We start from the raw sequence: 26,840 nt of genomic DNA, 5'->3' as shown, positions 1-26,840 counted from the left end.
GCCTCTCACACATGGAAAAGACATAGACTCGCTTGGCAGTGAAGCAGCGAAAATGCTCAGTAGCTATAGGATTTTTTTTACATTTTTTTATTTCTTGATTAAATTGATCACACTTTGGATCCCTGAGAAGATAAAACAATAATGGTATAGTAACAATTGTCCGCAGGCAAATGCACACATTGAATGTTACAGCACTGCTGCGAGCAGTATTTCACATCACATCTTCACAGTCCGACATGCTGCCTGCTGTTAGCCTCATGGTTTATCAAGGTTAATGTAACAGTACAGATGGCACGTTGATTCACTGTGGAACACCTGGACACATTGCACTGACACACAGGGTCAAAACAAGTGCTGTTACCTTAATACACATAGAAGCCCTCTCTTCTTAGATCGTAGCTGCTGTTGCCTCAGGGACACAGAAATCAGTTGGTAAACAAACACTTGAACTTCCACAATGATTGTCTGTGACACAGACTATGGGCAGGCCAACGGCATATATGTAGACATGAATAAACAGTGTGACTTTAACCCTTCACGCCTCAGGAAACCTGACGCTATTCTCATGCTCGACCGCGCAAGCACTATGGGTTTGTGTAGGTAGTCTGATGTAACGTGAGTGTGTTTGTGCAGAAAAAGAAAGATGGCGATGGACTATTGGTGTCAGTCTTCCTTCTGTCTTCCTATAGAAACTCAAATAGCTACTATGTTAAAGCATGCTTAGATGGATCCATACAAAACCATACAGTCATGTGGGCACTTGCATGTAGCCATTAAGTTTGTCCTGCTTTCGATGGAAGCCTCAATGTATTTTATATTCTTGCTGCACTGCAGCTCCTGTGTTGGTACTGTGTTTGAGGGCAATTCTCCGCTTCTGTAACACACAGTATTCAGTCATACTATACATAGAGTAACTTTAAGCAGTTTGTAGCATTGCCCTCTGGAGTACAAATGCTAAAGTCACAAAGATAAGTGAATGATCATCCACTTTGGAGCCTATAAGGAGCAGTGCTTTGTTATAAAAGCGCAGCTACATACATGTCTTGAGGTGGTGTGTGTGTGTGTGTGGAAAGTGACCCTGCCAAGTCATCCGTGAGTGAGTCAGATCAGCACATATATGATCAGAAGGATGGACGCCTGTGCACTTTATGCTTATATACAGGAGGATTTTATCTGTAGTCTGCATCTGATCCTGGGGTTACAATGATGGCTAAAGGAGGACGTAACGCTGCAGACAATCAATGTCAATGTCTCACAGCTGATAACCACAGTAAAGACTGCAACCTCCCTCAGCTGGCATTTAAAGCCTGTGTGAATCACGCATACTATGTCAGACAGGCAGATTGTCTGTCCTCCACAAATCTTCAGGGTTTTTAAAAAAAAAAAAAAAAAAACGCACTCTGCCTCGGCTTCAGGCTCCATCCCCGCGGTGGCGAGGAGAAGATGCACTGAGCTTTTCATCCCGGTCGAAGATGTGGTGAACGGACTCACCAACGATCAGGTACAGGTTAGCTGCACTGGCTAGCAAACAAGCAGCATGCACAAAGTTCTCTTTAAAAATGTTAAATGTGTAGATACGCAGATGGCAATAAAAAAAACAAAACAATGGGCCCCATCTTTCGGCATAATGTAGTGTTTTTCCTGCATGCCTTTACTGCGTGTAACATTAGACAGCCAATCACCAGCATTATTAGATCTTGGTACAAGCATGCTGCAAGCTTATTGGCCCACTGATGCTGATGAGATTTTCTCCTTAGGTATCGAAATTTGGTACCGAATGACAGGGCATTTTTTTGATACTTGATGGTTTCAAAGCAATTCGGTCAGTACCATAAACATATCGAAGTTCGGTACCCAGCCCTAGGTACAAATTTTTTTCTCACCATGGTAATAGGACAATGCAACCCATCGGTTGTGCGGTTAACTGTCTTATTTTATTTAATTTTTTTCAAACTAGCACCATTAGCAAAAACCTCACTTAAGTGGATAAGAATGAGAAATGGCAAACACCTAACTTAGTGAATGGGAGTGGCGCGGATGAGAAAGCTGAGTTTACAACTGTAATGTCTGATTGTTGGTAGAGATTAGTGACCCTTGGTATATGTTGGCTGATAAGCAACAAGAAATTGCAGCAGAAAAATGCCAAACTAGATTTGAGGTTAATAAGAAACAGTGTCCCCATTACGTAGTTTGTAAATCAGAGAACCAGAGAGTACTGACGAGAAGATTTTTAAACTGTAAAATGTCCTGCTCAGTATGCATCTTGGTCTCAATTTAAAAAAATTAAAATAAATCCAATACAAATCTAAGGGATCTGTATCAAGATTGTTTATGTAAAAATGTACTATTGGCCAATATATGGTTATCTGATTTATGTTTTTTTTAAGCTCCCAAATATCAGGCAACAGAATCTTCCCGCAAGACCAAATACTGAATTTCAAATGTAGTTGTTGTTCACCTACAAAATGTCGCTGAAATAGACACAAAGCTATATATTTGTTAACTCAAAACAGCTCTGCTGGTGTTGCATGCTAATGCACACTGTTTTCATTAATTGTAAGTGCTAGCTTGTGTTTATTTATTTTGGGATGTGTTTTAATAGAGTGCAACTGGGTGTTTATTACAGCTGGCGTACCTGATCCAAACAAACAAAGGAAAAGGAAATGGGTCAGGCTTAATGTAGCAAATACCGATCCTGGATTGGCCCTACCACTGATCTTTCTCTAGGTCGTTCTAGGACATTTCTACTTGGCATTTTTCAGATGTTGTCCTCATTATGAATGGTTCCACTATGACTAAAGGTGCTAACAATAATGCCTGCCATTTGTTGTTTCTAGTTTTGTGAAAAAAGGTAACATTAGAACTAATACAAAATAATTAAGCAGTGATGCTTCCCCTTAGTCTGTATGAACGTAGCCTGAGAAACACGCATATGTGGTGCTGGCATTTCATCTGTGTGAATTTACCTGTACACAAATCTAATCAATATACAAGAAACTCTGCTTGTTGTTATGAATGTCCATGCACTTTGTCACATGTACAGTATGTTCTGTGTGTGACTGAGTGCATTGGTCATCCTTGTCAACACTTCAACATTGAGTGTGCAAAGTAGCATGGTCTGCGTGAGTGAGGACTGTGGGTGAGTGGGTGGTTATAATGTGTAATTCGCCAGTTTGTCACAGTGCTTAAGTTAAATACTGTGATAAATTGACAGCCTATGTAGTTGATGCTGTAGTAGATGCTGTAGTACAGTGGACAGAAGGGGAATTTATTTGAACACATTAACTCAGGTGAGAGCTGTGATTTTTATATTTTCTCCTTTTAATGTGCCTTCACACATTTGCAATTTGCCCATTTTATTTGTCATTTGCCCTGCTTTTTCCCTCTGATATTAAAAGCTGAATGAAAAGCTTATTTAGTTGTTTCCTCGACAAATTTCCATCACTCATTGTGGACTGACTTTGCAAATTTAGATGAACGGTACACTTTTCCTCTGCTAAATGTTATGATCTTGCTAACAAAATGAAGAATGTCTGGTGTCTTCTTCTGCCTGTACTAGAAATGGGTCCACACGGTGTTCCCTGTATGCTGGGATATGCTCTAAATGTTGTGACCAGGAATGGGAATAAGCAACTTAAACTATTTGGTGGCTTGAACTGGTTTTCTTACGGTCTCTTTTAAGATTGTTAGAGAGAATGGTTAGCAATATTTTCAATTATTATGTATACTGGAGGTTTGATGTTTTACTAAATGTCATCTCCAAATGTAGAGACATACTCTCCATTTTATTTTTGCTAAATATATTGATGCCAAAGTCATAAAATATTCTCATTTTGTTAATGACAATAGTTTAAAATGTAATCTGAGCATAGGTGATCACTGACATGCAACAGAGGTTTCCAGCCATGGAAACATCACCTCCTTCTCACACTTTCTCAGTTCCTCATTGACCTTGACTGGTTAGAATGACACAGAGGAAAAGGAAACGCATGTCTTGTTCCAGTAAAGTGGCAGCAGGATGCTGCACTGAGACCATCCTATTACTTAAATGTCACAGGGTTGATCCTTGCCTGAGTTTTCTCCAGCAAGACACACACAGAACCCCTGTTTAACTCATTGTTAGTTACTTGGGTAACAATAAAAGCTGAAAATGTTTTTAAAAATATTAGTAGGAGAATGACAGAATTTTCTCTACCTCTTCTTCTTGTTGTGAATTAGCACCATGTCTAAACACAGAACCACTGAAAAGTGCGCAGAAAGAAGCTTATTTAATATTTTATGTTTAGAGTGGCCTATACTGTTAAAGGTAAAACTCTGCAAACTAAGCAAATCTTTTATTAGTGCATCTAGTCATAGGGTTATATTGTCTAAACCATAGACATTGCAGATTTGCATTAGCATGAAACAAATTCAATATTAATTGTTAATTAAAATATTGTCACTGAAATGACGCATTGCATTTACATTATTCACAATGTATGTTTATACATCTCCTAACATTAGCTGCTCCTCTGTATGATCTATAATGGTCATTACTTCCAAAACAATAATACAGAATATTAGTTTTTTACCACGTTATTAAGCGTTTCGTATTAGTAGTAGTATAAGTAGTTTATTTTGTGAAAGCCTCGTGAAACATAAGGATGCTTGTTACCAGTCAAGTGTGAAGCATTAAAACAGGACATGAGGAGGGAAGTGAAGGTCTGTGATAGAGAGAGACCATAGTAGGAGGAGTGATGCATAGCACTGCTGTTTTGCACCACAGGGCCTCCCTGACCCAGCCTGCTCTCTAATGCCTACTCAGCTTTTCCCCCACAATGTATACTTAACTGCAGTTTTCTCTTCTACTCTCTCTTCCTCCTCCTTTTCCCATTCCTTATTTTTAGTGTTTTTTCCCTCCCTTTCTTTCCTACTCCTCAGTAGGTGTGTGTTGGTTGCTAGTCGCCGCAGGCTGCTTCTCCTGGGACCACTCAGAGGCTGTTCAAAGAGCCGCCAGCCACTTACTGCATTTGTGCCAGATTTCATTAGGAACTCTGGACTATACTCTCCATGTTTTCCCCGTCCGTTAGAAACAGCATCCGTCAGTGGCATGGTAGCACCCTGAGGGGGAAGATTGAATCCTGAATGGCTGGGAAATACAATACTAGAGGTATCAAGGGCTTGTGTATGTGAAAACATTTGGAAGATGCATTAAAAACCTTGTGAATTATTGAACAATCTATTTAAATGATCATTGTAATTGTATAAATATAAAACCAGCAGGAGAAGCTGAGTATTGAACGACTTTTATCTGCTGAAATGGCTCTCTGCCATCTGCACAAACTCCAAAGAACCCTTAGCTGACTACATACAAGCTAAATCCAAGTCCCACAGGATCTTAGCTCGGTCATTCTCTACCACCTTTGGAGGTGTTTCCCACTTTGACCTCGGGGTTTCCAGTCCATACTCAGTGCAGATGTTCCTGTACACTATGCCAGCTACTTGGTTATGGCGCTCCATGTATGCTTTTCCTGCCAGCATCTTACACCCTGCAGTTATGTGCTGGATTGTCTCAGGGGCCTCTTTGCACAGCCTACACCTTGGGTCTTCTCTGGTGTGGTAGATGTGGGCCTTTATTGCTCTGGTGCTCAGGGCCTGCTCCTGTGCAGCCATGATGAGTGCCTCTGTGCTGTCCTTCAATCCAGCCCGCTCTAGCCATTGGTAGGACTTCTTGATATCAGCCACTGATGATAACAGCCATGATGGTCCTTCCTCCAGCACGTCTTCCTCTGTTCCCCATTGCCTGAGACATTCCCTGAGCACGTCATCTGTTGGGGCCTTATCTTGGATGTACTTGTGGATCTTGGATGTTTCATCCTGGATAGTGGCTCTCACACTCACTAGTCCACGGCCGCCTTCCTTACGGCTAGCGTACAGTCTCAGGGTGCTGGATTTGGGATGGAACCCTCCATGCATGGTGAGGAGCTTTCGCGTCTTAACGTCTGTGGTCTGTATCTCTTCCTTTGGCCACCTTATTATTCCGGCAGGGTATCTGATCACTGGCAGGGCGTAGCTGTTTATTGCCTGGGCCTTGTTCTTGCCATTGAGCTGACTTCTTAGGACTTGCCTTACTCGTTGGAGGTATTTGGCCGTTGCCGTCTTCCTTGTTGCCTCTTCGAGGTTGCCATTTGCCTGTGGTATTCCAAAGTACTTGTACCCATCCTCAATGTCTGCTATTGTTCCTTCTGGGAGTGAGACCCCTTCTGTGTGGACTACCTTCCCTCTCTTTGTCACCATTCGACTGCACTTCTCAAGCCCGAATGACATCCCAATGTCAGAGCTGTAGATCCTGGTGGTGTGGATCAGTGAGTCGATGTCCCGCTCGCTCTTAGCGTATAGCTTGATGTCATCCATGTAGAGGAGGTGACTGATGGTGGCCCCGTTCCTGAGTCAGTATCCATAGCCAGTCTTGTTGATTATTTGGCTGAGGGGGTTCAGTCCTATGCAGAACAGCAGTGGGGACAGAGCATCTCCTTGGTATATGCCACATTTGATGGATACTTGTGCAAGTGGCTTGCCATTGGCCTCAAGGGTGGTTTTCCACAGCCTCATCGAGTTCGCAATGAAGTGTCTTAGAGTCCTGTTGATGTTGTACATCTCTAAGCATTCAGTGATCCATGTGTGCGGCATTGAGTCATATATATATATAATTTTTTTTTTTTTTTTTTCAGAGGCTCAGTTTCCAGTCTGTAGCCACTACAGGCATAGCCAGAATCCACAGTTCTATCCATCAGTTATACAAACATTAAAACCTCTACTCTGTGTGGACAAAGCTGATGCAGTATTTATTAGAAATATTTTGCTGCTACAGCAGCAAAAAGCATGAGAAGCCATTAGGTTTGTTGGTGAGTATCTGATGTGCACAGTAATTCTGTAGTTGGCTGCACATGCAGACACATTGCATAAAGTTATTGTGCGTGTTGTGCAGAATTAAACTACTGGTATTAATATAGTTTTACTGATCTGCTGCTGCCCTCTTGATCCTCCCTAATGACTGTCTGGATTTAGATGTATTGATTGCCTTTGCCTCTCTGTGTCACTCTGCCCAGGTCTGTTTTTGTATCAGCTTAATGCTTTCTGCTCACCTATGCACAACTAAATATTGAACTCCTCTGTACAGCCTGCTCATGCCCATGTGTCATTACATGCGCAGTGATGCGGAAAGCACTGATATGCAGTACACTGTAGTAGTAAAAAACAGGGCAAGTTATGCATAGTTAAAGGATGTTAGGCACCTTATGGAATCTGGGATGTAAAGCATAGAGAAAGTAGTATGTGTACTGGAAGTATTGCTCATCTTACATTTATGAATGGTTGCTTACAGTTATGATTTTAACAGGCATGAAATCCTGCCAGACCGGCAAGGCCACAGTTAATTTGAACATACTGGTGTTTTAAAGTGTGTGGGAAGTGGTCTGCACTACCTATCTAGCTTAACAAGTTTGAGCACATAGTAAAAAGGTAAGTCTGACATGATCCAACCTAAAGCTCCACAGTCTTTGTCCAGACTCTATGGACACTTTCAGTTCAAATACCATGTGCCAAGTGCAGGAGTGTGAAGCCAGCCCGAGACAGAAACACTTCCTAAAATCATGTCTTTCCAGCCCAAATTTTCATTGCCTTTATTTGTCTTTGGTGTGCAGAGCGAGAGCAGTGATCGACCTAGAACAAGAGAAAGATGGTTTCATATTTCTACTGCAGTGCGCCACTCAGTGCTCTTGGTTCACTGCAGCATGTTCTCTCCCTGCAGTGCTAGCAAAGGCTTCATTTCAGCTTCACAGTGCCAAGTTATCTGTACAGTCCCTGACTTGTGTTTGTAAGTGATAGTGTTTCTGTAGGAGCTTCTGTAGCACCATGTTTTAATGTTAGGACTATAGCACACAAGCATAAAGAAAATGTTGAGCAAGGGCATAGTGCTGATTCATCTTCCTGCTGTCGGTGATACAGGCAACCTGGGACCATACATCTCATACTGTATAATTACCAGGTAGTGGGAGATATGTACTAGACTTTATGGGGATACTTAATTGCTCATGTATGCCCAAAGGCTCTGATCAAAGCAAAAGTGAATATCTTGTTTTTGCCTTATTTCTTGAGGTAGGTCTGGAATTTCTGGACAGTTTGAAAATCTATGGGGATCAAAATAGCAAATATAGCATCATCTGATAAAAAGTTTTGAAAATGTACCTGGTTTCCAAACATACACTGAAAATAATTTTATAGAGAAACTGCTCAAACTGTACAACAGGCCGCATGACCGCTGCATTATAGAATACAAATTCATTGCATGGATATTGCTGAAAATATAAAATGCCACAAATATTATAAAATATAATTTAAAGTCTTAAGGATTATTACTTCAATGTATAATGCCACAGCAGCTCATGATGGGCATGGCTTAAAGTTTGACCATAATATGTGGTAAACCTCTGTGTGTAAAACAGCTGTAGCTGTTCTTTAGAATTTAATGAATCCTGACAGCAGAGCTCTCAGTTGTGCTTTTAATTTCTTTTAACTGGGGGGTGGAGGATTTGTATCAGAAGTTTGCTGTATAAATAGGCTATTTATGCAAATTGCTGTTCGCTTTTTTTCTCTGTTGGCAGCCAGTGACCTGCACTGTTTCTGTAATCAAGGGCTCTCGACAGCTTAACAGAAAGGAGACCATTTATAAAACCTCAGTCTGATGATGAGAGTAAAGATGATCCGCTGACATGGACTCACATCTTTACATGGTTTTGACTTTTCTCCTTTGATGAATGTCACTGAAGATAAAGAGGAGATCTGTCTGAATCCTCTTTGTAGCCTGACGGAGAACAAGGTTAGGTTAGCTCCTCTCTCTCACTCTCTGCCTGACTGAACTCCCATGTAGGATATCCCCGGCAGTTCTCGTCTGTTAGCCCGTCTCCCTCTTCCGCAGCCATCTGCTCGGGTCCGTGTGTGTTTTCCACAGCTGCCAACATACTACACAACACCGTGCTGTGCTTTCCAGGCCAGCACTGCCTTCCTGCTTGCCTTGCTCACGTAAGCTCTGTCTCAAGAGGGAACTCACTCAGGCTGGGTGTAGGTGGATTTATGGATGGAAAGCATGAAGAGCTGCCTTTTGTGACTCAATTTTGCATTTTGTTTGGAAGAGACTGAGATGCTTGAGAAAAGCTTAACAGAGACTATGGAGATGCATGACTTCTGCTTGTCTGGCATGACATGGCACCACCTCCCCCATTGCACCCAGTCTTTCTTCTTTGACCACCACCTCTCTTCAGCTGTAATGAATTTAGTCTATAGTTTATATTATAGCCCGACTATATTTTTTAATCCAATACTGATAGCAGTATACAGTATAAAGAATCCTTAAAGATCATTATATAAAACTTTTTTTTACGCAAATATGTAACATGAACAAGTTATTTTTAAGTTATTGTGACGAAGATCTGTATTGAGCAGGACATTTGATGTAATATTGGCCAATATTATTGTGATAATTTACTAAAAACTGCAGTAAATTAACACAAGGTGTCAGTAAATTGTCACAAATCTTATGTAATGATTTTGGAATATATTTTTCTGATTATATAATGGTAACCAGTGAGTATGTAATTCATAATGAAGTACTATATTGTTAGTTTCCCTAAAAGCCCATGTGGATACATTCAACAAAACCAGGAAGCTTCTTTTCCCGAGCAAGCAAATGTTTTAACTTAAAAGTTGAATATTCATTTTATTTGCATCTGTATGAACCAGATGACAGGCAAGCTGTTTGCATATGCATAATGAGTTATTGCTGTTGCAGAGACAAACCTGAATTAGAGTTCTTTTTTGTGTCTTCTGTCTTTGTGTCTTGCCCAGTCAACACAAACCATCCCTGTGATTAATGTAATCTCTTACTAAATTGTAAAAAGTGTAATAAATTTGTTCACAAAAACAGCTCACTAATGATGATGTAATGATCCTGATCAGTGTTAAGTAAAATAATCCTCATTAGAATTTTGCCAGAAACCTGCAGCCTTAAAGCTATAGGTTATCTTTGTTCATCATGTTATCAAATATGATTATATGCATCATTGGCGAGTAAAATAAATAGTGCTCATTCCTGTGTGCTGTACTGCAGTAAAACAATTTGAAATGTCATGTAAACATACATTTCGAAAACACATAACTCATGATGCTTCAGGCCGTGTTCAGATCAACAATAACACTGCATCAAAAACGCAAGGGACTGCGTTGGTGTGGGCGTGTTGCTATTTGCTACAGGGTAACAGTGAGAAGATAAAATACAAACTAGGATGTCCATTTTGAAGGCTCATCAGTTGCCTGGAACTGATTGATTCCTCTGTTCCTGACAAAGAGTGCATTTGGGCTCAAAACATTTTACTTTTCTTTATGTAATAAAGAAGAAATGTTAACAGGAGCCGATGACAGTGTCTTCTCAACAGCAAGCATAGTGATACTTTTTAATGTTGAATGTACATATATAACAGTGTCTCTGTCTAAACCTTTTGTCACATCCACTGTTGTTGTTTTCCTTTTTAAGTTTTTAAATCAAGATCCAAATGGTTACAGGATGGTTGTACTCCCAATATCTATCAATATCTCTCTCTCTCTCTCTCTCTCTCTCTCTCTCTCTCTCTCTCTCTTTCTCTTTCTGTCTGCAGTTTTAATCTGCAAAGTGCACCTTGAACCATTAGTGCAGTAAATCTGAGCCCTCTAACTTGAGCCAGGACGAGTCTGTAGTTTACCGCATTGCTGCAGTCAGCAGCAGCATCTGAGACTGCATATGAGCAGCATATGAGACTGGTGCATTACTCTACAATGTGCTACAGTCCATTATCAGGTGTAAACACAAAATGTTTTGTGCAGTATCTAAATAGTCTAAAACAGCTGATAACCTACTACATTAAACTGCAGAGAGGGCAAAAGTAGGCCCCATGTGGTAGTTTTTCTATTTTCTGCAACCATGCACTAATTGGACAGATCAGGTTCCACTCCACTGTTCACTTCAAGCACTTCACTAGGATTTTGATTTTATGATGTAATGGGGCCAGTAACTGCCTTATGTTAAAGTTTTGGGTGTTGACCAATCACTTCACCTGATATGTTGTCGTTTGCGTGAGTACAAATTGACTCAAATGCAACTTTAACTGCAACACAAGTATGCATGAGTTGTATGTTCTTATTGTGTCAGTAAATTTGATTGTGTCTGGTTTGTGTAAAATCATTGGTGTCTTCTGTTTGGATCGCTATCATGTCCTTGCTGTGTAAAACTTGATTGCTTCTGTAAAGTTTTCTTTTTATATTGTAAGTGGTGCTGCTTGCAATGGTGATAGGCCAATGCTTGTGTGTGACTAACTTAGTTGAAAGTTTGGGCCAAGCTTCTGACCTCACTTAACTGTAGGTCGACTGTCTTGATGACGATTGTAGTTGAGGGCATGTATGCTTTAATGGAAATTCTGCTCACAGTGATGAAACGGATTACTACTGTTTATTCCTTTTCTGCACAATTTGCAGAAAATTATTTCATGTTTAATGTTGCATTTTATGTAAGATCAAAGTTACTTCCTAACAAATATGGTCAATAATCCAAAACCGAAAAATATTAATTTTATTACCAAGTGAGAGAGAAAAGCAGCAAATCCTCACCATAAATACCCTAAATTCTGCTAGAGGAACAAATGATTGTTTGAAGTTCTTCCTGCAAGAACGTATTCTTTCATAGCCCGCCCACCCAACCCACCGTGTCCTCTGATCCACATCAATGACAGATAATCCAGGAGGACTTTGCTGTGCTGTGTAAAAGATCTACTATCATGCCTTTTACCCATCAGGGTCATGGCATCATCATCATCACCTAATAGTATGACAATGGTGTCCCATTGTGGCATGATTGAAATGAATGGGCAGGGAGCGTTAAATGAGTTCTTGGGAACATGGGACACCTTATTTGCTGCCTGGGAAATTGATGGGAAGAGAAAGTCACCTTCATGTTATGATTACAATGTCAGTTACGAGCCATGACTCGCGTGAGAGCAGCCACTGGTGAAATAGGGTAGCATGGGCTGCTCAGCTCACGGCTTTGTCAGGTTGACATAGATGCTACTCTCTCTGCGGCTCTCCTCATTTGATTTTATCCACAACAGTAAACTGGGCTAAAACATCAGCAGTGCCACTCCACTCCCTCTCAAGCCATATATTGTATGACTTGAAATATTCTGGTGAGGTATTTTTAAATGTGTGTTAATGGCATCTGTGTATACCTAGCCACCCACCCAGCCCTCATTGATACCCAGCTCTCTTGCTATCGCCCTCTCTACAGCAGTGGCCTGCTTCTTGGGCAGACACTTTAAATTATTCATAGAATCAAGTCGCTCTAAGAAGTGGATCGGCTATGGTTTGCTGTTGTGCACCCATATATGTACAGTACACAGCAGCCACAGGATGATGAAGTAGGATCAAGATCTTCACATGTTAATGTGGGCTGTATGTTGTCTCTGCTGGACTTTTTTTTTTTTTTTTTTTTTACTGCATTTTAGCGCAGCAGAGTGTTTTTCTGTGTTGTGATCCATCTTCTTCCTAAATAGGTAGTTGCTCTGATTATTTCCAGACAAGTATACAAAGCATTTATACTGTGAAGATGATAAAATCGTTAACTCATAGCTCTTGGAATCTACAGAGACTACATTGGTCTGATGATTTATTCATTCAGCTCATGTCCGCAGAGTGAGGACGTGACTCCATCTAGTGGCAGAGGCATGTAACAATCCTTGTGAAAAAGGTCAAATAACATCATTTACCCCCTCTCTTACTGACTATAATTTTCAAGTTCATTTTTTACTTTAATATAGTTTTATATTTAAGTTCAGTTCCAAATTACAAGTATACCAAGACCAAAACAAAAGTGACATGGTCCCACAAGTGGCACATTTATTGGATCAGTTTTTGGTAATCTACCATTCTGCAACATTTGAAATTTTGGCGACAGTTGAAGCAAATCTGAGTCTAGACCCCTGTGAGATTAGCTAATGGATTTGTGGTCATTGCTGCAGTTTACTACCCCTACACTTGCACTACCCATTGCTTAGATCCACCTTGCTTTAGACGAAGTGTCCACTGGTTAACTGGACGGCCGATTGGGTTAATCCAGGCAGCGTTACTATGGAGGCCTGTCTCCCTGTTGCTGTGGAAGGGTTGTTTAATTACCCTCTCATGCCCCTGACCTTGTCTAGGATGGGTTGATCATTATAAAATATGCTTGATGGAAAGATGGAAATTGTGGTCAATGTGAGAAGTCTTCCGTCACAACATGTTGTGGCCTTACTTTTTGCCTGTGTGTCTTCTCCAGTCTACAGTGCATCTGGAAAGTCAGAAAATATTTAATGCGTTAGTACCTGTAATGCTGAGTGGATCTGTCTGCCGCTCCGATCACTGGCAAGAATTCTGGTATATTCTGGTATGGATTGTATACAGTGCATCTAGAAAGTATCATTTTTCCACATTTTGTTATGTTACAGCCTTTCCAAATAATTTGGAAAGGCACACACCTGTCTGTATAAGGTCCCACAGTTAACAGTGCATGTCAGAGCACAAACCAAGCCATCAAGTCCAAGGAATTGTCTGTAGACCTCCGAGACAGGATTGTGTCGAGGCACAGCTCTGGGGAAGGGTACAGAAACATTTCTGCAGCATTGAAGGTCCCAATGAGCACAGTGGCCTCCATCATCCATAAATGGAAGAAGTTTGAAATCACCAGGACTCATCCTAGAGCTGGCTGCCAGGCCAAACTGAGCGATCAGGGGAGAAGGGCCTTAATCAGGGAGGTGACCAAGAAGAAGTCACTCTGACAGAGCTCCAGTGTTTCTCTGTGGAGAGAGGAGAACCTTCCAGAAGAACAACCATCTCTGCAGCACTCCACTAATCAGGCCTGTATGGTAGAGGGGCCAGACGGAAGCTACTCCTCAGTAAAAGGCACATGACAGCCCGCCTGGAGTTTGCCAAAAGGCACCTGAAGGACTCTCAGACCATGAGAAACAAAATTCTCTGGTCTGATGAAACAAAGATTGAACTCTTTGGTCTGAATGGCAAGCGTCATGTCTGGACGACACCAGGCACCGCTCATCACCTGGCCAAAACCATCCCTACAGTGTAGCATGGTGGTGGCAGCATCATGCTGTGGGGATGTTTTTCAGTGGCAGGAACTGGGAGACTAGTCAGGATCAAGGGAAAGATCAATGCAGCAATGTACAGAGACATCCTTGATGAAAACCTGCTCTGGACCTCAGACTGGGGCAAAGGATCATCTTCTAACAGGACAACAACCCTAAACACACAGCCAAGATAACAAAGATGTGGCTGCAGGACAACTCGGTAAATGTCCTTGAGTGACCCAGCCAGAGCCCAGACTTGAACCCTATTGAACATTTCTGGAGAGATCTGAAAATGGCTGTGCACCGACGCTGCCCATCCACCCTGATGGAGCTTGAGAGGTCCTGCAAAGAAGAATGGAAGAAACTGCCCAAAAATAGGTGTCAAGCTTGTAGCATCATACTCAAAAAGACTTGAGGCTGTAATTGGTGTCGAAGGTGCTTCAACAAAGTATTGAGCAAAGGCTGTGAATACTTACGTACATGTGATTTTTCGTTTTTTATTTTTCATACATTTGCAAAGATTATAAACAAACCTCTTTCACATTATCATTATGGGGTATTGTTTGTAGAATTTTGAGGAAAATAATGAATTTAATCCATTTTGGAATTAGGCTGTAACATAAAATGTGGAAAAGTTAATACTTTCCAGATGCACTGTATACAATCCATACCAGAATTCTTGCCAGTGATCTGGGCAGCAGACAGATCCACTCAGCATTATAGGTACTAACGCATTAAATATTTTCTGACTTTATGAACTTGATTCATGTTCTGAATTGTTGCCTTGGCACTAACACTTGATGGATATCCTAAAATATGATCGTTAACATGGTTCAACAGCCACATCAGGAATATCATTTTATCTGTATTGAACAACATGGCCTTAGATATGTGAACTAATCCTTTTTCCTGTTTTCTCTAAAGAGTTGGGTGGGAGTATCAATTCTTCCGACCTTAATGGAGGTGCATGTTACCCACAGAGCGGGCTTTGAAGTATGGCATATATTATATATAGATTAGTATGGTACTGTAATGATAGTTGATAAACAAATAAATAAATGGTAAATAAAACATGAAAAATACAGCACTTTGACAGGCCAAGTATAATTGAGACGGCTGCCTGACTACATACTAACTGTAGGGAAACACTGAGGTTATATTATTGCGGAAACAAAAATCCCACCACAGACTGACACACAGTGACGCACAGTGTGCTCTCTCTTCTTTCCAGAGGGCCTGATTGGTGATCAACTGTACCTTGTGCTCGCGGTGAAAGAACACCACCCCCGGCAGGCTGGCCACACCCCCTCCCTCCTGCCTCCATGTATCCTGAATCTACCACAGACTCCCCTGCTCGCCTCTCCCTCCGACAGTCTGGCTCACCTGGCATGATCTACAGGTGAGTTGATGGGCATATACTGTTAGTGGCAACAGCGGTATGGACACCCATGTCTAATTTGTACATTTGTATTATTCTGCACTCTGATATTTCACCAGCATGTGGCGCCATAGACTCATCATCTTAAAAAGCATCTGTTCCACTGTCCTTGTCAAGCAGCTTTACGGCTGTGTTTCACATTGCCTCCATTATGGCCAGACGGGGTGCAGTGGCTGTCAGCTATAGGTTTTGTGATACTTTACTAAAGCTATCGGACAGCTATTGGAGTCTTGTCTTTTTATAAACTTGAGTTACATAACAATAAAAGTGGATAAGATTTTGACATGACATTTGCCTTCATTTGATAGGCACAGTATAGCAGCCTGTTAACAGCACATCATTCATAATTGCCACTATACTAGTTTACATCCACTACTTTTTCACACATTGAACATGCAATTGTAACATCACTGTGTAACTTTCCAAATAAACTAAAAGCTTAAACTGTTTTACTACCTTTTTCTAATGGTAATATCATTAAATGGTGTGGAGTGTTGCTGCCTTTGTGATACTAGACATGTAGTTGTTAAAGACACCTGAGCAACCCCATAATGCCTGGGTTAACCTAAGGGCATTGAATATATATTGATAAAAAAATAAGTTAAAGTTATGTAATATTGTTAACTATTCTGTTTAATAAATAGTATTTTTTATGTTTTACTCTACACTACTTTTCAAGTTATTTGACACTCAATATGTCAGGCACTCAATATGAAACCAAACAGGAATATGAGATGGAATTACTGCTTTGCCAAGATGAGTGATTTATAGTCTTAACCCAGGGGCTCTATTTGAATCTTTTTATTATAACTAGGAACTGTACATTGTGCTTGAGTTCATTAAATACAAGAAAAAACATTTTTTGATCATTGTTAATTGTTAATCAGTCTAATTTCAAAGATCATAACTTGTTTTGTTGGCAGCACAACATACACACACACACTTAATTTCAAGACTGTGAATGGAGTACTGTTTGGCTTGTACTTGTCCTTTACCTTAGAGGCAAGCATGAAAAGTAAATACAAAATCTTGTTGTAATGCATAGTTAAATTGTAACAATATCTTTAAAATATTCTGAAATGTTATCCATATTACTCCGACGTAGTTTGATCTGAAAATCTTGTTATGAGTATAAAACTTGTACCCAGAGTAGACATTGTGAGATCATGTAGCTGGATGTAATTAAGATGCAGGTTTGTACATTGGTTTGGGAAGTCAGGAAATTTATGGTAAAAGATTTTGTATTATTTTCAGATCTGGAAAAGTTTAGGATTTGTGCAAACACCTGAAAGATTTCAGTTTTGTCTTCAAACATGCGCAAATAACTGCACTTTTCATGTAGTGTGATAGGTATTTTTGTGAAGCCTATGTAGTGATTGTGTGTTAGGGCCTGATGTCATATTGCTCAGACATTTCCAGCATACATAACAAACAAGACTTTGTTAATGCTTTATTTAATATACTATATCTGTATTTGTCATTTCTAACGCTGTATTTTCTATTTCCTCCTACTTTATTCTTCCACATTTTGTCTTTGGCTAACAGTCAGCGTCCTTCGTTAGTGTCTGTATCAAATTTTCCCCACTACTAACTTCTTCCCTTTACTGCTTATATTAACCTAAGCTTTCCTTTTTCCTCCTTTCCCCTGATGTCTTCAGCGCTCGTTATGGGAGCCCCAAACGACAGCTGCAGTTCTACAGGTACCTGTCTGTCTCTGTGTCCGCCAATCACTGTTTGTTGTCGCAGAGCAGGGTTTTTAAGTGGAGCTTGTACAGTATGTTTTATGTGTTTAAAAATTAATTTTTGTATGTATGTGCAGTATGTATTTATAACACGTATTTCGTTTTTGTTTTATTTCACTATAATAACCTTGCTGTAGAGACTTGCTGTTCTGTCATTTAAAACCATACATCCATTAGTAAACCTCTGCAGCATAGATAACACTTATCATCTACTATTTAGCTGGCAATGCACTACCCAGCTTAAACCTGATAGGGGTGATGATGGATTTTGTTGCAAGGTTGCTCACAAAACCTTTGAATCAACAATATCTGTCTGAGTTTGAATGTGTTTTTTTTTTTGTGTGTCCTCCTCCTTTTCTCCAGAAGTGACACTTGAGACACTCGCTGCTGTTCTTGTCAAACGCAACATGTGACTAAGAAGCTTTTTACTGATTTCTAGACACTTTATCTTTTCTTTTCTTCTTTTTTTTTACTCCAGCATGATTAAGCAGATAAACATTTCCTTTATTCATCATTTCTATATTAAACTCTAAACCTTTTTGACCTCATGGGAGTTCAACCTGATCTGTCTTGTTCTAACAGCCAGAGAGACCATTTTGATCAGTGTTGGGGATGAGACAATGTTCTCCAGTCGTGTGCCTTTTGATGGTCAGTCTTTCTGCTGCTTTAGAGTAGGATCATGTTTTATGGTCTTATATCAGGCCTTATTCTGCTGATCCAGTTATAAAAACCCCTGACTATGTGGATATGCTGGTAATGAGCTCACTATCGGATTTTTATCTTGGCGCCTTGCACATTTCTGTCCTTTTTTAAAGTGCAAACCGTCCCACTAGCTGCTCCCCTGGCCTACATGAGGGGGATCGATTAAGCCCCCTATCTATATCTGTCTATCTCTGTGACAGCGACGGGCTGATGCTGGGAAGAGAAGTTCTATTCTTTTCTTTTCTTTTCTCTTTTCTCTTCTTTTCTTAAAGCAAGTGCTTCATTTAATGCATTACATGTGTCACAGGTATGCGTATAGTTTAGCATTCATAAAGCATAGTTCAACCTATTGAGCTCATAGAGTTTTGTTGAAAACAATATTTTAAGTGTTGTGAAATAGCAGGCATGCACTTGTGTCATTGTGGGTGCAATGCAAAGAAAAACTCAAGTTAAATGTCTACTTTGAAAGCCACAACCACAATGTGTGAAGTCATTTTTCAGTTCGTAGAATCAACTGATTTCAAGAAAAAGTATAATTTTACTAAATTGAGTTAAACCACTCAAATTTAAGGATTGTTTAGCTCATAAAGTCGATATTAAAGTGAACTCTGTTGTTAGAAAACATCTGTAGTGTCCTGTTTGGAGCTTAAATTGTAAGATTCCTCTTGATGCTGCAATTATGATGACCAAAGCGGTAGGTCATGCACACTTGGGCAATGGCAGCATATTCAAACAGACTGGATATTTTCATTAATATACATGTACCATGCTGTGTGCAAGAGGGTTGGGTAGAGTGAAAGGAAGGTGTCGTGATTAATGTCCATGTCTTCAGTGGCATCACTGGTCTCATGTCTTTTAAACAGCTGTGCCAAAATAAACTGCTCACCAGATAGAGAAGTGGATACAGACTGGCTTCTCCAAGTAGGAAACTTTTGCTGTTGTCTGGGCTGTCTGGTTTCCTCAAAGAAAATACCTTTGCCTTAGGTATTATTAAAAAGTCTTCAATTTAATTTACAAAAGTCTTAAATATTTTCTCTTGCCTGCTGTAGGCAGTAATGTTAGTTGGAATATGTTCTTGTGTCCTATTGTGGACTGTCGGGAGAAGTTACATACCTATAAATTTAAAAGTGGGATTGTTTTGACAGTGAATTGTGCTGCAGGAGGCTTTTCAATCCTTTTTTTGTGGCGTTTCAGTCAGCACCATCAGACCTTTAATCATACTATAGCCAGTATGGTATTAAAAAGATTTTTTTTTAAATTTAGTTTTTTACTTGGTGAACGCTGCAGAAACCCTGGAGAGGCAGTGTGTGAATACACAGCACCAAAAATTTGTAGCCAAAGGCAGATGACATGGTTTTGTGATTTTAGTGTATGGTTGTTGAGATATTGATATGAATTACTTAATACTGCCAAATGTGTTTGAAATCATTGACTGTTATTAAACCATAATTGTATACACTTATATAAATTATACAGATATACAGAAGTGTCTATTAGTCTTTTAGTAATTGTCAGAGATGATGATGAAATGAATTTGAACTTTCATGTAAGTACATGAGATGCTATCCTCTGTGTTGCTAATTAGGCCAATACAGAGCAGCTACACTGGCTTATTCAGGTGCTTGACACTTCTGTGTTTGGAGCTCTCATTATTATGTGATCTTAACCTGAACTCAAGGCTACTGAGATGCAGAGAGATGCTGTCAGGCGCGCTTAACCGGTGTGGTTTTCATAATGCCTTTGTTAGAGATAGCGTGAACATGTTTGGTGGTTTGTCTTTTTCTGTGTGTGTGTATGTGTGTATACGAACAGTATGTGTTGGCTTGACACTGTGTGTGTTTGTGTGTGTTTCATGTGCACACAACACTCAGGCCCCCATTATTGTCCAGCTCTTAGTATTCTTTCCTGTGGAACAACAATCAGAGGCTTTTAGTGCAAAAGCTTTGGTGAATAATTCAGGGCTGATATTATTTGCTGCGGTTAGCAGAAACAAGACGGGCCACTAAACGGCATAAATGGATTTCTTCCATGAGATCTCTCAGGGAGGGGAGGAGGAGAGGTGTTGGTTGTGGTGATAGAGTATGGTCCAAGTGATGAGGGGAGGGAAGGGAAGCACTCTATTATTCACTAATTGGTTTAGACATTTCCTAGTAAGACACTCCCAGTTTGGGTGGACCTGCTTTATCACTGTCTGCAGTGTGTGTTTATAAGAGCAGACTGGCACCCCACAACCTCGCTCATGAGCCGATCCCCAAGAAATCAGGTGAGTTTGAATAAAGATTTGCACTCATGACCACAGCAGGAGTGTGTTTGTATGCGTGTATGTTTTGTGTGTAAGGGGTTGGCAGAGTGATGAGGAGTGTGTGTCGTGTGAATGCATGCTGCCTAGCTTGAAGTCTCCTCCTTTTATTTATGTCTTCTGTCTCTATGCGAGGAAACCAGCCGTTTGGGAGATTTGAAATGAATAGAGAATTTGTGAGAGAGATCCAAGTCATGTCATGATTGCGTCAATGGTTGGACAAATTTTTTATTCCATTGTTTTCAAACAAATACTGTTAGTTATTTGCAGTCTGTATTTTGTAATAAATATAAGATGTGTTAGATTTAATATTGGTTTATTACCACTTAAAATCTCAGTTTTAAATGAGGGTTTGATGTCAGCGTTATGGTAGCTCTGTGTGCTGTTTTGTACAGAGGCAAAGAAAGTGCTGTTCAAGTGTTGTATTTGTCAATAGACTTTTAAAGCTTCAATAGTGTAGAGCTTATAGCATATTTCAAACCCGCAGTAAAATATAATTTCCTTATTCTCAGGTGGTTATAAAGAAGGGCCTCTGCATTCACAGTGACCCAAACTGAAAGTAATTCTTGTTGACAGTACATATTATAAAATAGACTGTGGAGTAAAATTTTTATTTCAGTAATTATTTAAGTTGCCTTTTATTAAAATGCTAGTGTAAATCTCACTAACTAATTTCAGATTGATCCGTTATATTAGTCTTCATTGTGTCTTATGTTAATATTTAATGAATAATTGGGCTATAATCACATAAACTCAAAATCATGGATATGGAGAATGCTATGAGATAAAACAAAGAAAGAGAATATCCTGGAATGTAGTTTCAGCATTAGTTTTTTAATGTTTTTTTTTCATCTGTTTTTTGTTTCCAGACAAATGTTTTTATAAACAGCTACAACCTTTTTTTTATACCTTTATTATGTTAAAAAATTGTTGAACTTTTTTCTGTTTTATTTTTTCATAGAAATCATATTTAGAGTATATGTATATTTAATACATATTTATATAGTACATTGCCTTGAAAGTGGCTTTGTTGTCAGAGCTCAGTATTTTCTTCAGCATAAAGTTTCATTCTTGTAGTGATGGTGGAATTGACACACTGCTGCCCTCTAGTGATTAAATTCAGCGCAACACTCTTTGTAGATCTGGATCTTCGAGGAATCGAATAACTCAGAGCAAAATAAGTGTGTATTTAACAGAAGAATGACTTAATGGTTAAAACAAATACTTTTTGAAATGGAAAACACAGTTGCTTTAAGCTCCCTGAATTCCTGAACCTGAAAGAAAGCCCAATCATACAGTACATTAAAAATCCATGGCAAGTGCATATCTTGCAGTTGTTTGGGTTTTTTTTTAGCACTTGTACTCATTTATTTTCTCCAGTCCAGATGGGCTTGTTGTGCCTTTTTGTGGGACACACTCAAATTATATTGTGGACTACTCTCAGAAAGTTTGTCTCTTGGCTCTCCATCTTAGCCAAGTTAGACCAGGAATGTGTTCCCTCCTCTTGCTTGGTGCATGTTTGAATGTCTCCCCTTTGTAGATAGCATGCGCGCTCTTTGGTCCTGCTCCTTAATCACCAACAAGTCACCTGAAAGCTCCCTATCAGTGTAACCCTGCCATTGTGTACCTGTCAGGGGAGGGTGGTGCAGGGCTATGTTGTGCGACTCTGATTACAGGATGCATGGCCGTGTGCTGCCCCAAGCAGGAGAGCTGTTTTTTTATGGGAGCGAGTGCTATTTAAGGAGGTGGCTGTGCCCTGCCGGCTCTTCGCTCTGTCCGTGTCCCTACTTGATTCTTGACTGCACGGGTTGCTTCAGCATCACAAGGAGGAGGAGGAGAACGGGGGGGGCGGGGGCATGTTTGCGGGAGGGTACGCCAGTGGCCCCCGGGGGGCTCCCGGCAGGCGCAAGTCCAGTTACTGTCCTCCTGAAAACCTGCAGATCCCCAAACCGGCAGCGCCAGGCAGCGGTGTTCGGAAGAGCAGCAGCAGTGGCAGCGGCAAGATGCTGTCTATGTCATACAGTGAGAGCATCCGGAGCGGGATCAACCGCTACCACTCGGACCAGGGGCTGAATCAGCCACCGGCCAGGCCCCCCGACCAGGCTGAGCTGCAGAGACTCCGGGAACAGAGAGTCGCCGCTCAGATTAAGAACATGGAAGACTTCCTGAAGATGAATGGCCTGGCCCTGGAGGAGTGTGTGTCTTATCAGACAGGCATGAAGTACAGGTAAGAGAGGGGCAGAGCTTGACAGTGACTCGGATACTCCCGAGACCTGGACAGAGGGGCTGAGAACCAGCAGGTGAGAGGAGCTTTGTGGTCGAGGGAGGCTTGAGGGTCTACTGTACATGTGTGTGCCATCATATCGGTGTTTTTGTTGAGGTTGGCCTCAAAAATCACCATTTTGTACCTAACCATTTTGTTTAGAACAATGCTCTCATCAGAAACAGATATGCTGTTAGGAACATGTTTATCTGTCTTTTCTTTGTTAATATCAGTATGGTCTTGCTCTGTCCTCTGGTCAGACTGCACTCATGCAAAGATACTGGGGCTCAGGTTTTATTTTAATCATCTAGGTCGGTGGCATATTTGCCCAACTACATGGGAAGGACAGACTGCTCCGTAAGGAGTTACCTGGCCCCTTAAAATCTCACTCAGACTTTCTTTTCCTTTTCCCCTTGATCATGTAGACAGTCTCCCGTCTTCTCTGCCTTTGCTTTCCTGTTTACTGAGAATTCTGCCCTACAAAGACAAACAGAAATAACATCTTCTGTGTGGTCAAAGTACAACTGGTAGATGTTGATAATATACACATATTAATATTAGATTAGATATTGTGTATGATTTTGGTCATAATATTGTAATATAGATTTTAATATTGTCTTTGTCTGAGCCATAGTGTTTTCTGAGCTTATTTTAAACTTATATTTGGAACTCAGTGATGAATAACACTGGATGCCTTTTTAGTCAGTGAAAACCATGTATTTCCCAATTTGTTTATTTTGAAGTTTTCAGATAAGTGTTGTGGGTTTTTTTTTTTATGGGTTAAAAACATTTTCCTAAGCTGAATAAAGAATTTAAAATCTAATTGGGTTATCTAAAAAAGGCTTTGTCACATAGCTGAAAACAAGGCTGTTTTTCTTTGTTTTGGTTTTCACAGCCACACAGAATATTGTCACATTATCATTGATACCATATCAAGACACTGTGCAAAATATATTATGATATTTGAATTTGTCATTACACCAGTCTTTAGTTCTGAAGTCGGCCAAGACTTGAGTTTATATTTTTATGTATACACAGTATTTTATATCTCCCATAGCGGTACTAACAAGTATGAAATGCGCCGCCAATGCAGAACAAGTTCAAGTTCAACTTTGAAACATTTGCTCATTTGCTCTGTGCCATCAACCCAATGACCAAGGAAACCAGACTATTTTATGGACTGTTGCTGTTCAAAGGATTGAGCCATTGCAGCAGGCTTAGCGGCTGTTGTGTTGGCTAATAAGGCCTGTTATGCTGATGGTGTTATTGTCGTGGACATTGATAGCTTTCATCACACACAGGCATGGCTGCTGTTGTTTTTGACTGAGACCAGTGACTAGAACACATGTATGGTTGGCTGCTGTTGTCGTGTCTGGGGTGAGCAGGCAGTGTTGTATGACACCACTGTTGACATGTTACCTTGCCCGTAGTTACCTCCCTGTGTAAAGCTCAGTTTCTGGCCCATGACGGCCTGGGGTGCAGTTTTGCGCGTGTGCATGTAGAAACAGAGTTTAATATTGCAAAGAGCATGTGTGGTTCTTTACTTACAAACCTCGGAGAGCCTACAGTAACCATCAATACTGGTTACATATTAACATTAAAGCTGTTTATTTTTGAACAGAATATTTTTGTTTTCTTCTGTTCAGTCTAATGGATCTAATAACAAATCTAAGTGTGATTTATGTTGTTTCTTTGCGGTGTTGTATTTAACCATTTATATTGGTTTAGCTCATCTAACAGAGGAAATCCTGCCAGAATTGCTGTTTCTTGTATCGTGATCCCCGCAATTCTGTAATTAGTGTTGCAACTGGGTCGGCAAGTACATGCAGCATCTGACTGAAACTCATCATTATTTCAGGTGTGTGGTCAGGAAGGCGGGCCAGTATTGCTACTAAGCTTACTATTCTTAGCACTGCCATCACCTTTTCCAACAAACACGGGCTAAAACATTATATTATAGTCTCCCTTTCTTCTTTTTAACTCTCGGGCTTGCTCACTACTCTGCACACAAACTTGCACACTTTCTTTGCTTTGTTTTTGGCAGCTCTATCATAATGTGAATTATTATTTTACACCACAAGAAAAGCACAAGATTCATTTTCCCTGCTCTAAACCAACAGTACTTCAGTAAGACATGATTAATAGTCTTTTAATATTCATATATTAGTCCGTGTGAACAAGCACTAGTGGTCCTAATCCCCCCTTTATCTTAAAAATATTCCTGATTGGGGGATTTTCAGGTTGTAAATATTGTGTAATTCAAATTAAGGAAAAGGATTAATCTATTTCCATTATGTTGCCCTTGAAACAAAATACTACCACTCACCAGGCTCATTTGGACACCGGAAAACTTTCCCTAGTGTTGATGTCCTCCGACTGAAAGAGCCAGGCAGCGGGTAAAGGAGCCAGCTTGAGTTCAGTGAGGCGAGACAGGAAGCCTGCTTGAGCTATGGAGGTTGACTCTGGGAGTATAGATTTCTGGAGTGACTTAACACTAATGGACATGAAAATAACCTCCACTTAGGCGATCATACATGCAAGTGCATGTATATATATATGTGTGTGTGTGTTTTACCATAACTGTTCCTTGTTGTGTAGTACACTCTTTGTGTGATGTGCAGGTGGACACATTATATATTGGATCCTTTGAATAAAAAAGTTGCTTTTCACCTGGATGTAATGAAAATATACCTAGAAGTTTGAATAACTTTTTTGATACCGTTGGTTAGACAGCTATTAGTGCTTTGTTTTAGTAGTTTTAGGGAAAATGCATTAATCGAGGTTTGGCCACTATGGGGCAGTAAAACATTTTTTAAAAGCCCGCACATGCCACAGTCAACACCACATCACAGGCTTATTAGCACATTTACATATTCAGCAGACACGGAGGAACATTAACATTATTATTTCTTAACTTCTGAGAAACGTGTTTTTAGGTGCTCAACTATGTTTATCAGACACTTTTTCTGTCTGCCGTTTACTGTTGGCCAGCTAGTGGGTTTATAAGAGCTTTCTGTACTGGAAACATCTGCCTAGTGCGGTTGATTAGAGCAGCTTGGATTCAGTCACACAGTCTACTTATGGGCTGTAAAATCAAATCAATTGGCTAAAAAAAGGCAAAAAAGCTCTGTAGAGACGTTGGGTGTTAATTCTTTGTCAATTTAGCATTATGAGTACCCCTTCTATAATGTAATATAATAACATTCAAGAACCTGCAACTAGAGAATGACATTTTTGGTGGCAAAATGCCAATTTATTGATAATCAGAATAGTTGCCATTATTTTTTTTTGTCAGTTGACAGAAATTCTTAAAAAATCTTTTACATTTTCAAGAAAAACTGCAAATACTAATTCAAAGCATATAACCCCCAATACATAGTTGAGGTTTGAACATGTCTGTTAAGCAAGTTGAAGAATATATTTTCAAGTTGTAGAATGTAATGTATACATCCACTGAGTCATAATGTGATGAGTAGATCTCTGTTAATAACAGCTGTCTCCACTAGATGGTGCAGATGTTCCACGTTAGCAGCTAAGGTGATACACATTCCAAATAATGCATTTACTGGACACAGCGAGTGCATCACTCTTTGCACTCCTACACTGTTGAACATCCCTACTAACTAGTTCTGATATTTATTATTTTCTACTGAGTTTAGCTTGGTATTGAAACTAGAGCAAAAGATGACTAAAACCATGTTTTAGTCAGCAGCATGGAGGAGTGTTTCTTATTTCTTATAAGTTTGTTGCTTCTGCTTCAAACATGTTTTCTGAATGTCCTAACATTTGTGTCTCTTTCTTACTCTCACACCAATCTCTTTCTCTTTTAATTATTTCTTGCTAGTATATCGGCACAATCCCTTTTGGTGAGGACATAAATCTGCACTGAGCCACACTAAACTGTTATTTTTTTTTTTTTTCTCAATCTCAGCAGCACTGCAGCATGTGTGTCAGCCCGGGCAACTGTGACGTTTTTACTTCAGGCGATCCCTTACTCCAGAGCTAAATTTAGCAACTCGATTTTATATCCACAGCTGCAGCTGGATACAGCTCACCGGGCTGCAGCCTAACCTGTTTATCCACTATTTTACCTCAAGCCCACTGCCTCGCAGTCTTGCTACACTGATGAGAGATGCAGAAGTGGCCATGCTTTATCTTTGTCACCAGAGTGGGAGATGATGTTTAGGTATTTGGAGTGATATAGATTTGGTTTCCAGTGGTG

The 26,840-nt window shown here is 40.1% G+C and overlaps 1 protein-coding gene across 5 annotated transcripts in view; it reads left to right on the top strand.

Moving 5' to 3' along the window:
- kcnab2a (potassium voltage-gated channel subfamily A regulatory beta subunit 2a) overlaps positions 1–26,840 on the top strand; it is an 87,216-nt gene that overhangs the window by 23,407 nt on the left and 36,969 nt on the right. For 2 of the 5 annotated variants that reach the window (XM_044176155.1, XM_044176149.1), the window contains exons 2-3: positions 15,406–15,573; positions 17,271–17,312. In XM_044176155.1, coding sequence (XP_044032090.1) covers positions 15,497–15,573; positions 17,271–17,312 — 119 coding nt within the window. In that variant the 5' untranslated portion in view covers positions 15,406–15,496. Of the gene's footprint in view, positions 1–15,405; positions 15,574–17,270; positions 17,313–20,301; positions 20,320–22,295; positions 22,583–26,840 lie in introns of those variants that run through there. The other 3 variants (XM_044176175.1, XM_044176165.1, XM_044176130.1) reach the window with 2 other exon arrangements.

Source organism: Siniperca chuatsi, linkage group LG2 (genome assembly GCF_020085105.1).
Source record: "Siniperca chuatsi isolate FFG_IHB_CAS linkage group LG2, ASM2008510v1, whole genome shotgun sequence".
NCBI lineage: Eukaryota > Metazoa > Chordata > Actinopteri > Centrarchiformes > Sinipercidae > Siniperca > Siniperca chuatsi.
The sequence above is the reverse complement of the archived record's forward strand: the minus strand, read 5'-3'. Positions and strand labels throughout refer to the sequence as shown.